The sequence below is a fragment of the Buceros rhinoceros genome, unplaced genomic scaffold (assembly GCF_000710305.1).
Source record: "Buceros rhinoceros silvestris isolate BGI_N320 unplaced genomic scaffold, ASM71030v1 scaffold12773, whole genome shotgun sequence".
NCBI classification, from domain to species: Eukaryota; Metazoa; Chordata; class Aves; order Bucerotiformes; family Bucerotidae; genus Buceros; species Buceros rhinoceros.
In genome coordinates, this window is record NW_010405438.1 from 39692 (window position 1) to 54644 (window position 14953).

The following is a 14953-nucleotide window of genomic DNA, read 5'->3' on the forward strand; positions in this document are numbered from 1 at the left end:
ACAGAAGCAAGCAAAGACATGACTCTCCAGTGCTCTCCATATTGTGCTGTTCTTTATTTTCATGAAGAGTGAAAAAAATAGCTATCTGGAATATGATGATACCATGCCTGATCAGGATGCAAAGCACTGGCGAGTTATGACCACTCTATATCCCTCTGCTCAGATGCTGCCAGATCAAGCCTTGCTCTCTGAATAGCCTTAAGCCTAGCTCTCTGTCTTGTGTGCCAGAGTATGACTGGAATTTGATACTAGTTTTATGTGCCAGCTTGTCTAATCTTTGGATAAATGTCTTACATGTTATCTATCATGATTTTTGTTTAAACCATAAATTACAGACACTTAAGAAAATTCTCTGAGTCCTGATAAATAAAATATATCCTGATAAAAATATTCACTTTAAGTATTATTTCTTTTAAAGGTTCCGAATTAGGTGACATTTCAGGTTAAAAAGAAAAAAATAAAAAGTAAAGTCTCTATAAAGATTTACAGACACAAGTGGAATCTTACCAGTAACTTCAAGGTCAAAAGAGCAACTGTCAAACTTGTCCTTGTAAGATACTTCACAGCGATAGTTCCCTGCATAGTTTTCCTTAGCTTGAATGATATGCATCTCAAATGTGTGAATCTAAAAATCAAACATAATTGTTCATTAATGTGGGGGATACATTTGCACAAATTAGAAGTCAAATGTCTAGGTTTTCAGACCTAAACCAGGAGCAAGGAGTAACTTGAATAAAGGGCTCTGGAAAGAAACTGGAATCCAGACACAGCAACAGAAAGCTCTTTTCCACACCTCTACTTATCCTGCACTGGGAGAGCAAAGTTCTGCTTCTGCACAGGGTAAGAGATCATCACTGATATCTGCATGGGGAAGCCAGAGTTAGAATCCACTGACTTGAATTTCTACCTCTTGTCTTAAACTGTTCTTTAAGCTCTGTTTGGAGTTTGCCCCTGTAACACGGAAAAGCAAAGACACACCTTAGTGTGACGCTCAAAGGACTCTTTCAGCTGCAGGTGCTTCCCCGCTTTACTGGCCAGGTCCATCCATTTTCCTTTAAACCACTTAACATTTGGCTTTCGAAGAAGATCTTTGGCTTCTACTTTGGCTATAAATGTAATATTCCCACCTTTTGAGAAGAGAAAAGAATAATGCAGTCATTGAGGAACATGTGGTTGTCAGTCATGTCTGTACAGGTTTCTCTTAATAGTGCTCCTTCCAGTCTCTTCCATACCTCTACCATGACAGTATGAATCAGATGGAGTCACACAGGCTATGAAAGTACTGTGGTGTTACAGAGATTAATGATTTTGGGTCTGGAAGGCTTCTGGCCTTCTGTGAATGTGGAGCCTGAGACACTGAGAAGCAGGATAAATGACTTGTGGCAAAACTCCATGTTGTCATGGGTGAATTGTTCCCAACATTTGAATTTATGTGCTAAAAATAAGCACAGGTGTTCCTAGACTACCAGGCAGTTGTAACATGCATAGACACCAACTTGGAAAATAAAACCTGGAGCTCTTCATGCATTTCTCTCATTAATTCTTTAAGCCGAGAAGGGATGGGAAAGACTCTTCTCCAAACAGTAATTTTGGAATAGTAAAAGTTAGCTCAGTTTTCAGAACACCACTGCCCACTGCCAAATAAATACTCCCCAAACGCTCCTTTTCTACTCACATAGAAATAATAGTCATGCACAAACCAACCCCAACCCTACCCCCCATCTGACCATGTCTTAGTGTGTCCAAGAACACAAGAGACATCTTAAGTAGCCTGTACTAAACTTCTCACCATTGCTGCCACCCTGCCAAGGGTGAAGTACATTACCATAATTAGTATGGCTCAGGAGTGCAGTTTGGAAGTGAATGTCCTAACTGTCCCCATTTACTGTGTTTTAGCTTGTCACACAGAAAGTCCTCACAGTGCTTGAACTGGATTTCTCTGGGGTGAAATTAAAACCAAAGCTGTGCTCTGAGAGCTTACCACCTGCGTCCAACTGCAAATAGGTATATAGACCACTGGAGTAATCCAGAGCTAGTCCAGAGCAAATCCCCCAGAATGGTTACAGTAGGTCGGGGTGGGGGGAACACCCTACCAGCTTCCCTACAGAGCTGATCCTATTAGTCTACTTGCTAATGTACACTCAGCTGTAGAGTACAAAAGTTGACTCTGCAATGTCTAAGCTATGCTGCTGGCCTTGGGGTAGATCTTCCTGACATGTCAGAAAGAGTACAGCCAACAGCATCAGCACAACCAGCTCCCTTTCCCAGAAACTATACTTCTTACCCATTGTGCTCAGTAAACTATTAGATTTTGAGCTTGTCTTGAATTATGCAATGGATTTTGCCTCTCTTCATACAAACCTTTTTGCCTTCAAAGAGTAGAATTCACATCCAACTAAAATCAGTGGAAGTACTTGCAGTTGAGGGCAGAAGCTGAGCGTCACAGGAACTGCGTTTATCTTCCCTGGCTCTGCCTTATCTCTTATCTGCCCTGTATCTCTGTGAGTGGCTTTTGATTTTTTTTCTAAGCACTTACCAACGCTAACTGTACCGCTCTGAGGTTTTTCGACGAATAAAGTGGATTTCTCACCGTCTTCACGTTTTTCTGTCTCTTCTCCTTCTCCAATAGACCACACTGAGATGCAGAGAGAGAGAGAGAGAAATATGAATTGTCTGAGTGTGCTTTGCTCCCTCCAAAATACACTTACCTGGACTTACTAAACTCTCTAACCCTATTACCTCTCTCTTCAGATGTCCTGAAAGATATGTAAGTTTTTTATTCACACTGACATCCATTGCTTGGCTGTCACACTGTGTACAATACCTGCAAGAATGCTACCTCTGTGGTGACAGAAAATGAAACTATCAGGGAGAAAGAGAGGGGAACCTGATCAGCCAAGATGGGTACTGAGAAACTCGAATAGCACCAGCATTCAACCATGAGTGCTTTACAGAGGCAATGCACAAAGGTCAGCTCTTTGTTTTTCAGAAGAGATGGAGGTTCTGAAAACACAAACAGCTACAAGCACAAACAAAACACATATGATGCATAATTTTGGTGAGTCGCTCTCACGTCCAAACTCAGTCAAAAGTACAAGCTAGTTTTTCCTCTTGATCCATGGAATAGGGCAGGGATGAAGCTTACTTTTGAGCTATATACTCTTCTACCATGATGGAAACAGAGAGCTTGGCGATCAGTCAATAGCATGTCCTGCCATGTGTATTGGCTGATATTTTACAGAAAAATAGTTTGTCAGATGGAAATAGTTGTGTCATATCTTCAGACATAGCACCTTCTCTTCTGGAAATTGGGATTTTGGAACTGAAAAGGAACAATAGTACTGACAGAAGCAGCCACTGAGTATTCTCCCCAGGGCAGAGAATTGTACCATCACAGCTGTGCATTTCTGATGTTTCTGCTCATCTGAACAGTCCTGGATTTGTGATACACAGTTAAATCTTATGAAGGTACGTGCAAAAATGTGATCAAAGCCGATTCCTAACAGAAAAAGCAGGGAGAGCAAGGCAGTGAATGTCTGTCCATTACCTGCTCCCTTTCTGCAAAGAGCCAAAGCACATGACTCATATTCCAGGTGAGAACCTGTGGAGTCCAAATGCCACTTCCCCCCTTTTTGAGGAGTTATTGCCAGCGCATAGAGGAAGCAGTAAAGCCAGTGCTTCCATGGCGGTACTGAAGAGCAGAGCAAATGTGGAAATGTACAGCAGTAATTGACAAAGCCATCTGTCCCTTTCAAATCAGAGCTGCATCTCCCTTGTTCCCCATGAACTTCTAGTTGTTTCAGAAGAAAAGGAAGCTCTTTATGGTTTATCCAATGCTCTTTGGATTTTGGTTTCATAACTAGCATAAAAGAGGAACCACTCAAACGACACTTCACACTTAGTCAAACGCTAGTCTTGAAATCAAAAGTTGCTTTTTCTGTTCAATATTTTCTGTAGAAACTCATTTGCCAGATGTCAGAACTGTCTTTCTACTATGTAGAGGTTTCTGCTACAGGAACATTTCCAACTCATGAAAATTTCTGTCACTCATGAATGCAACACAACTCATGATAACCATTGGAAAGTGCAATCAAACTGGTGTTATTATCCTAAAGTCTATTAGGGATTTTTAAAAGGTATGGAAATGATGGAGAGCTTGTCTAGAAAATCTTTGCCTTTTCAGAGAATTATGGGTGGTGTGACTAACACCTCTGTATATGTCTGCTGGTACAATGTATCATACAGGTAAAGACATTCATGTATATACACACACGTATATACACTTATATGAAAACATATACAAAGACATACATGAACACAAATATATATAGATACACATCTATATATACTCTGTCTATAATCTAGATGATATTTAGATTATGCCAGTATAACATGCTAGTATATGGATACAACGTAAGAACAAGTGATGGTTACTGGTGTAAATGGAATGATGTGACAATGTTCGGTACAGTACCCGGTCATGAGCAGTAACAAACCTAACACGCCACAGGGTGAAATGGAAAAAGGTTATTAATAAATGGAAGAAACTTACATGAAGTCATTAATTCAGTACTACATAAAATAACACCTAAATATTATCATCACCTTTAGATATTAATGTTTTGCTATTTATTAAACAAACAGAACAAAAACATGGGTTTGACGTCGACTCAGGGGGCTGGCATAGGTGGCTATGCCAGGTCAATAACCATGGTTGAAGTACCTGCTGCTCATTTTGTTCCAGAGGCTGCAAATCCTGAAACCACAAAAGTGAGTGTAGTATGCGTTACCTGCCAGGGTAGGAAGAAAGAGGTTATGACTTTGCTAAGTTTACCCCACCGTCCTTTGAGCTGTGAGAAGAAGCCATTCTCCTACAGTCTCCTGGGGCCTGTGCGTGGGGCTCAGGTAAGCCACTGTCACCCTGTAGGCTGGAAGGGAATAGCTGCGTATCTATCTATACAGGAATAGCCATAGATAGATAGGTATGTATGTATGGGTAAAACACTGATGCATGTCCTGTCTTGTGCAGCAGAGCCTTCCTTCACTTCTGGTTTAGCTGCTAGAAACCTATGTGCTCTGATTCTTAAAAGTGTATCGACAGTTACAGTTTGATACTGTATATAAGAAATGAAAATATAATTATCTTCAGTAAATGAAGTATTAATAATAATTGTATTATGTTCATTTTGGAGGTTTCATCATGTGTTTCAGGAGGTCTCACCTGAATCTTTCCTTTCCGCTGGCTTAGACATCCCATCTGAAAGGGAAGAGCAATTTAGATGACACCAGCTCAGAGACCACAGCTTAGCTGACCTCAGACCACTGGGATTTCAAGAGCATTGAATTTTCATGCAAGAAGATTAGACTAGGTATTTAGGACCATACCCATGAGGAATTACTAGAATACCAGAAAAACAACTGAGAAGAAAAATCAGAAATCTTTCCTCCTTCTCTCTAGAAAATCTAAATTAGTTTAGTTTACTTTCTGTTAAAGATTTCCTTTTTAGTAGTTCACATTTAGAATGGTTCCGTGAAGCTGACACTTTCTTCATGATTTGTGTAGTTCCAGACAACAGATGAATTTATGTTGTTCGATATTTATTAGAGGGGACAATACTTTGAATTGTTTAAATAGCCTATTTATTTATCTAGGTTGAGCAAAATAATGATAAATAGTTAAAATTAATTTTTAGTGTTTTGTGATTTACAGTGTTGTTTATGTATTTGACTTTTGCCAGTGAGGTCCTCTAGCACTGTAAATTAATATTCTGCTACTGAATTTACAGATAGCATTCATCCCAAAGGTAATAAAGCAAATTCTTTTAGGAGAAATCAAGAAAATGCAATTGTTTAGGGCAGTGAAGATAATTAAGAGCCTGTTTTTCATTTGAAACACTGAAAATCTCAGTTTCATTCACCTTTTTTTTTAAAAAAAAAAACAAATTAAGCAAGCAATGGAGAAAGTTTGCGCATGTCACATCTATCATGATGGGCCCCTGTGCTGTTGCTTTTCTTTTACAGCCAACAACCAAAGGCGTTTTATCTGCCAGCTCATCAACGATGGCTTGGAACAGCACATTCAGATGATCTTGTAGGTCATATGGCCGAAGGTGAGTTGATAGACAATTTTGTGGATAAACCTGTTTTGAAGTCATAAGGCATCTGTTTTATTTGTAGTTAATTCTGGAATTTGCCCTCAAGACTAATCTTAAAAATGCACTCTATGTCTGTTGCTAGAAAAGATAAATGGAGTTGCTTTCAAAGCTGCCAAATGATATTTTACCATCCAATGGCAGAAGTTCTACCAAAGACCTCAAGACAGGACTGGAAAGGAATTTTTCTGGTGTGAAGGTCTTGTACTTCCTAACAGAGATTAATTTAATGTAGAACACTTCAAAAAATTGTTCTCTAATTAGTATGTTTTGAGTTTAGTCCAATGGTATGAACTCTTTCTTCATTAATATTCAAGAGAAAAATACATACATACATACACACACATTGCATTATCACAGTCCTAACCTGCTGGTGGAGTGCTAACTGAAGTGTCATCTTCATCTGTGAAAAGAAATACAAATAATAAAGTACGTAAAGAAACTGAATGCACAGACGATCATCTGCATTAAAACATCTATGTAAAAATGTAAAACCTGAAAAAGAAAAGAAATCACAATAGTCAGCAGCATTCACAATGGAATATTCAAACTGATGAAGAAAGCTTTGTGTAATTCAGTAGCTGAAATGGTAAACCTTAATCTTTCAAGCAAGTAAAAGAAAAATGAGATGTGGACTGTGATCTATTATTAAATCATGAGTTTATATGAAAGCTGCTGTTGTTAGAGATGTAATCCACAGTAAATACAAGGAAGCCACAATGAAATGAAGGTCAATCACATATCTGACCTGAGGAAGATGCCATTTCACTGATGTCCATGTCTGCAATTAAAATGTGCACCACATATGCATTCAGCATCATTAAATCAAGGTATGCAACAGTTAAAAATAGCCCCCTGTATTTAAACTTTGTAATTTCTGTATTAGAATATTAATTTAAAATGCAAGGAATAAACAACTAATTTCTTCCCATATTATAGGAGAATGATTTAAAGTAAGGACAGAACTGTTATCGTCACACTGGATTTTTCTTCTAATCACGTTGAAAGTTGACCATCATCAGGTATTAAATCACCACAAGCAATTGTTATCCAGGTTTTTTAAAATGTATAATCTCTTAGAGTGCACCAAGGTATATATGTCAAAGGTACATATTTCAAGGTATATTAATCAAAAGCCCGAAAATACAGGAAACTGGCAGTAAACCTGAGATACTGTAATCATAATTATTAGAAAAACAGAATAAGATAAAGTCTATCTTTACAAGAGTCTTTTACATCTCTTTGAATTTTAGATGTTGACTAGAAACCTCAGAGATGTCAGTTTCTGATAAAAATACGCAAAAAGTCTTAGTGTCTTAAAAGCCCAGTGGTAAAAAAAAAAACAAAAAAAAACAGAATTACCAATGGAGCATTTGAAAGGTTAAAGTAAACAAGAAATATTTTAAATTTAATACAAATATAATGTAATGATAACTGTTGTGTGATATCAGAAAATCATCTGGAGAACATTTCAAAGTGAAGGAAAAGACATTTGAACAAGAACATTAACCCACATTTTTGAAGAGTTTTTTGTTTGTTTTAGATTTTAGATTTGGGTTTCCAGAAATTTTTACTCTGAAGTAAAAATTTTTTTGATTTTGATTTTGACCTTGAAGTTATAATTTGTCTGTATTTTCTCAAGGACAAATGTAATACCTTTGACAAAACCACATACGAAATATACTTGCACTTATTTAAAACAATGGTCATATTAATTTTTTATGCTTGCTTAACCACTGAAGACTAATTGAAGGTCTGTTAATAGAATTTAACTACTTAGCTGTAACATTTTACTCATTCCTTTTTAATGATTCATCAAACTTCTTTTTGAAATCCCCTGGGAGAAGGATGTCAGTTGTAAAAGGTAGGCCTACACATGAAGGATTAATGTGTTACCTTACAAAAATGATTTCTTATTCTTAGCAAATAAAAAAAGAATTTGTTCAGTGGGAAAGTCCTCACCACCTGCATCATCCAATGGCATACACAGATATTGAAGGTGTTGATTTTCAGTGATAGCACAGTAGTGATGAAGTCATGTCAGATGTTTTAACATATTGTGCTAGCAGCTAAATGAAGGTAAGGCTAAGTAATTCCACTGCAAATCTTTCTCCACATTTCATGACCATATAAAGCGTACTTCTAGCTCTTTTTGTCAATGATGACGCAATTGTGGTTGATAATAGTTCGAATAGGTACCGAATATTCTCTCTGGCTAGAAAAAAAATTAAGATCAATCAGCACAAAACGTTTGATGCGATGCAGCCTACATGATGGTGTATGATAATCACATTATTAAAGGACCACTCTGTTTTTCTATTTTCTTCAAACATTTGAAAAACTAAGCCAACAAAAAAGGTGATATTAGTTTTGCAGAGGATTTGCAGGGGTTTCTCCAGGGTAATCTATCTTTTTTTCAAACACAAATCAAACCAAACAAACACAATTAAATATGTTGTAAATGCAAAGAGTATGAAAACAATACATGCCAGTAAGATGGTTTTGACAAATGGGTAATTATCAGTCCACCACTCCTTATATGCCAGGCTTCTAGAACGAAATGAACCAACTATTGAATAAATACGAGAAATGTTTCAACGGCTGCAACTGATTTGTTTTCTGTGATGACTGAGTGTCTATGTTCACAATATTTTCTATTTAAAGATATCAAAAACCACAAAAATGTCTTCTATAAGCAAACATTTAATGGAATATATTTAGCAAGCTGTTGCATGACGAGCTAGGTATGAAGAAATCATTCGTTCAACAGTAGATTGATGGGATATCTATAGAGATTTTTGTTCTTCGGCTGCTATTCATCTGTGGGAGGCTTTCATTAATGGATGGGATATTTATGTTTGTTTCCTTGTATCTAAACAATCACATTAGCTGAGGACCAGGTCACTTGGAGCTCCATCAGCAGTAGAGTCTTCTAGGAGGAAAGAACACTCCATATCTCTGAAGCAGCTAATGTAAAACATTTTTATACTTAGAGTTAGTGTAACCTTAATATTAAAATTTCCAACTATAGACACAGCAAGAGCATAGAAAAATCTGTCAAAATGTAACTTCTAACTACCAATTTGTACATGAGCTGCTGATATCAGTAATTTTAGACATACTTTCCCTTGATTTGAAAACTAACACACAGAAGTGGATGCTGCTATTCTGCCATCAGTCACATTGTTGATAAGCTTAATCATAGTAACCTGTTATTTTACTTTTCAATTTTTTAGGCGTTTAAAAGAAGGCTTGAAAGCCGCGTGTCAGTGTCAAAAGCCTTTGTGCTACAGAACTGAACATGGGAAGTTTGGAATTGACTGCACTGGAGCAGCATCTGAAACTTGATTTGATCAGCTACAAGAGACAGTAATCTAATTAATCTTTGCTTGTTTTTGTTCCCTGCTCTCGCTCCCTGGTGACCATGGGAGCTGACATGAGAAATATGGCAGGCGTATACAGGCAGAGTGGTGAACAGGAGAGAGATGCTGTTTTGCAGCCGCAGTTGACTTCAGAGTGCCTTAACATTTATCTGTGCTCCTGCAAACTGGAGCAAGTGTTCAGGGCTAAGGCAGGAAGCAGATAAACATCACAAAGAGTGAACCCTTGTCTTCATGGTACATAAACACAGAGTAACTCAACCAACTGGCTGAATCATTTTGATTTATGCTGAAATTACTGAGCACAGTTTAACCCTTCTGAGACTAAGAGTTTATAATCTAGTTGCCATCAATTACCCATCTGATTTTCAGAGTATTCAGTAGTCCCATCGAGGGGACTTGGATCTTAGGAAGTGGTAAATGAAATACACAGATAAAGGAACAGAAGCTTTAGTAGAGAGATGAATGGATAAGTGAAACCTGCAAAAATATAAGGATGAAATGTGAACATTTTAGTAGATGGTTGGGTGGGACCTAGAGAAAAAGGTGTCAGTAAAACATGCAGAAATTTTAGTAGCTCTCTGAATGGCTGGATGTGACCTAAAAAAGGAATGAGCAAATTTATGTTAAAATTCAACTATTATTCCAGCAAGTGGGAACACAATTATAACATTATTCAATCTGTAAGATAATACTAAAATTAAAAACAAAGGCAGAGAAGAATTTAAATTGCATGAGCATGGGGTGACATAATAAATTTGGTGGGATTTCTGCTGATTCATTTTTTTCTCTGAAAATAAAATGGATGATCATATATATCCTGAACATTTACAACATTATTTCAGATATTTTGAAACTAGAAATGTTATAAAAGATTATTTTATGCAAGAAAGTTTTATTTTTACTGCTCTCAGCTACTAATTCACAGCGAACTAACAAGATAACTAATTTATCATACTGTACCACTTCTTAACTTTACAGTGAACACAGAAGAACATAAATATGTAATTTCACACAGACAATAACTACTCAAAAGAACTATAACAGTAAAACAGACACACAGATAGATATACTTTACCTTCCTAACTTCTGCTGTTAACTTTGTCTTAGAAATGAAGTGAAAACTGTGGACTTTGTGGTTCATGGGGACTACCAAGCTTTCTTTCCTAGATGCCAGGTTCCAGCACAGCCTGACTGTGCTGCAATGGGGGGCTGTCCCAGGTTCCTGCAGTGTGTTATTTCTTATACATTATCAGCAAGAAGGTCACAACTGCTAACGCACGGGTATTGTGGAATCGCTGTGGAGTTCAGATGTAAAGGTTTTCACTTTTTATTCTTCTCATTCACAGAAGTACACGAATCTGTTACTTCCTAAGCTACAGAAGTGGGTTTATGAGGAACTTACACAAAAGCTAACCTCTAGCTCATTCTGTCCTCATTTCCTTCCTGAACCACTCATTTTCTAGTGTAAATGATTTTGGACAGATTGGGAAAATGGAAACATTTCCTGTTTTGTGAAGTATGCTCACCATTGTAAAAGATTTTCTTCTGACAGATAAACATGAAGGAATCACTCTAAGAAAACATACTTTCCCTTTGTGAAAATCTTCAATAAAACAGGAGCTGATAGAAACAATTGCACCTGATTAAAAAAATTAATTACTCCCGAGTGTCTGGAAACGACATCTTCATTGCTTTGCAGAGGTGACAGTTTCACTGGAGCATGGTGGAAGATCATCATTGCTACATTTAATGGTGTTCAGACTTTCACTGGAATTCTTACTGCAGTGGCTGCTGCCACCATGGACTGAAAGTGGAAACACTTCCCATACTAGGATCTCAAACATTTTTTTGCTAGTGAAGTCCTTCTAGAGAGAGTAAGTACCAAGAAAGCATTTTTCCCTTTATGAAATATCCATGTCCTTCATTAAAGGCAAAACAGAAACATCATAATGTATAAAAAGAGGATAGAAGTATTTGCTAAGATACCTACATGTTTTCTTTTTTATTCAGTAAAATGTAGACTTGTAAGCAGTGGGGGAAGCACCATTCATGTTCAGTTTGGGAACAAATATTTCTCACATATCCAAATTAAAGCAAGCAGAACTAACTGCTGGAATAGCTTGAGGCAAGACCTTCATCTTTTTTCCTATCATTAGGCATGCAAATTATTCCTGAGTTATGTTTTCATTACCAAGATGACAGATTTGATTACTCACACAAAATTTTGTGTGTCAAAATAATTGCTCAATGCAAAGATAGCTGGCAATAACATCCACTGAATCCTAGTTCAGACTTTTTGTTTTCAAAAGGGTACTTGAATCACACACTCTCGGTGTTTATACTTTGACTTTGCTGAGAAAAACAACCATGCATGCCTTTGCCAAATAAATCTGCAAGTATCAAGTGTGCATCCAGCCTGTCTAAAAGGCAACATTTTGTCTGAAAGAGACCATCAGCCAGAATACTCACAGAATCACGTTTTCAACCAAGATATTTCTTGATTTGCCATGAAAAAGCATAACTATGCCAAACGAAAAGCAAGCGTTGCATCAGTTGTAACTGTATTTTGGTCTGATTTAGCCTTTTATCAGAATGAAGAAAAAAAAATTTATTCATTTCAAAATAAGATGATGAGCTGTTTGAGTCCTACTTCGGGAGGGAGTACAAAAAGGGGCAGAATTTGGCCCATTTCCCTCAAAATGTATCTTCACAACCAGAATTGCCAACAGAGCTGGAGTCTAATCTCAGTGGTGCAAAAATACGTATATTAAAATTGGAGCTGATATTTACATTCATTGTTAGTGGAACCATCGTATGTTTGTTCCCAGCAGACAGTCCTCAAAGACATTTTTTGAAACGTGTAATGAGCTCAACTGCAGGGTTCTCAATGAGGACAGAAAGATGAATGTGAGATTTTTTTTTTTTTTCAGATGCAAAGATCTATTTGACTTTGTGGAAAGGTAAAACATGCAATGTCAAGTTTCTGTGGTAGAATAGAAACAGCTAAGAATAACAGTAGGAGATCATCCGCTTTATTTAAAAGCTACCAATGTGCAGAGTTGCTGCATTTTAGCAAGCTTGGTCAGTGTCAACATCCAGGCTCACTTAAACATGGCTTTCTGTTCATGCAAATCACTTGAAATTTGATCTATTAATTAAACGGGCTATATAAATACTGTTGCTAAAGTGTCAATCTTGTTTGGAGAATATTTGAAGATACTCATAAGTATCATCATTTCCTTGTTCTGGATAAGCCATGCAGAAAAAGGATTCAGGAAGCTTCACATCACACTTCTGAAATTTGCCACCAAAATTCTGAAATAAAGCTCAAACGATCTGGCATCAGAACAGCATTTAGGAATGTTCTCTTTACTGACCGTTTTTAAAATATGATTTCAGACTCACCTTTACCCTTTCCAGTTCCACTCTCCTCTGGCGTTTTTTGTTCTGTTTAGAAAGTACAAGTATATTTTTGAGAGGATCTTAATGTAAAAAGAAAAACTTACACAGCATTAAAACATATGGCAATATTCTAGATTCTGTTAGTATTAAAAAAACAAAATTAAAGAATTATTGATATATGTATACATGTCATATGCAGTTGTAATCTCATAAAGCATTTTACAGCTCTGCATATTAATACTTTTTCCGTGTTTTGAATGAGATGTCTAAGATTGATGTTCCTGTACTCATTGGAAGAAAAATACCGGGTTTTTTAGAAGCAGCAATTGTTAGCCTTTTGTTCTTATTTAAAAAAGCCTTTGAAATAGTTACATATCATTGTAAATTTGATTAGAATTGGATGGCACATGAGGTGCTGCCAAATATTAATGGTATTGAGAGCTCCATCATCCTAATTGGTTTATTCTTAAGGCAAAGTACACTACAGGGAGGGTGTACTGAGGATCTTCTTAACTATTTTTCACAACCTTGGTCATTATAATCATAATCTTTCCTAGGCTATTGGGGTTTTGTTTTCTTGATTGGAAGGGTTGCCTGCTTGTCCTCTGCTCCGAGCAGGTGAATATGCATTGTATTTGACCTCACATGTATAGGAAAACGGGGACTGTATTTTCAAGAAAATAAAATTTTCTATGCTTCCTCTGTTTCAAGCTTTGACAGGATTCCTATTCTCTTTAGTTTCCTAATCTCATTTAATTTGCATACAAGACCATTTAGAGACTTGTCAAATCCTGTGAATTTTGCTGTCTTCAGGGTGTGAACACTCAATATTTTATTGCCTGTGAACAATGGCTTTCTGTGGCAAACTTAGCTGTCAACTGCCTGATAAAACATGGATTTGGATGAAGGTCAATGAACTAACATTGACAAGTTGAAGTTTGTGCATGGAGAAAACATCTGCAAGAGCCAGTTGATATTGTGATTATCCTGATTCCTTGTCCAGATGTGTGTACTCAGTATAAATATGAAAATTAAGCTTGAAATTTGGAAAAGAAGTCCATATTCTGGAAGCATGACAGACTCACAGAGGCTTCTGTCCGAATTTTCTGAATTTCCAAACTCCAGTTGTTAGATTCCCCATCTTGGCCAGATGGTCAAACCTGTTCCTTTCTAATGGGAATTTTGCTACTTTCCTTTGTCACTAGGAATTGGAATTAGGAGAACTCACCATTACTGGTGAGTGGTAGAATACCTAAATCTAGTTTAAAAACCTCATCAAGGCTAAGCACACTAACCTGGTGGCTTGATGTTGAGATCTAGAAGGAGCTGTTACAATGGCTTCCCCAAAATTTCTTGTGTATTTCAAGAAGCTGATTATGTCCGATAAACTGATAAATGCTATGTTATAGCATTTAGATTCTTGAACATCCAGTTTGCCCTCTTTGTGTGATAGCACTTGGTGATCCAAGATGAAAACATCTTGAGCCAGGCAGAAGGGAGCTAGGAGAAGTGGCTGGCACTTCCGTCTTAGAAATATCCCAGCTTGGTCTGTGCCTATCCTTAAAAGCCTACTGACGCTCTGCTTGTTTTGTAGCAACACAGGTACAGGGAAAAGGAAAGGGGTTATAGGAGTGACTTAATATTTAATCTTGTGTATTCAAGTAGAAATGAAGAAGTTGTTATTTATTTGAAAATGTGAATAGGTGTTTTTAATATAATGCTTCAAACATGCTACTCCTGTCTACAAAAAACAGTTTTTCATTTCAGTTCAACTTAACGGTTAAGATTGATGAAGAACACGAATTCAAGTACAAAGCATTTCTGATAAGAAACTCAATATGAATATTTTGAAATTAATTACTTTTATACCAACTGTACAGATTTTATGATTCTCCTTATAAATGTATGAATATGAAGGAGTTCATCCTAACAGAAAAATAACTTATGGGTTATTTAAACATGAAATTCTTTGTGGCAAATGATACTACTACCTCCAGACTTTGTGGCATTTTAATG

General features: G+C 36.9%; 1 protein-coding gene across 1 annotated transcript in view; it reads right to left on the reverse strand.

Moving 5' to 3' along the window:
- The window catches only part of LOC104491333 (myosin-binding protein C, slow-type-like), a gene marked incomplete at its 3' end in the record, with an annotated part of 71922 nt that overhangs the window by 34982 nt on the left and 21987 nt on the right, over window positions 1–14953 (reverse strand). Inside the window, 6 exon segments of the mRNA XM_010133737.1 lie at window positions 508–625; window positions 979–1127; window positions 2537–2635; window positions 3548–3691; window positions 5222–5257; window positions 6520–6555. Of these exon segments, the coding sequence (XP_010132039.1) occupies window positions 508–625; window positions 979–1127; window positions 2537–2635; window positions 3548–3691; window positions 5222–5257; window positions 6520–6555 (582 nt within the window).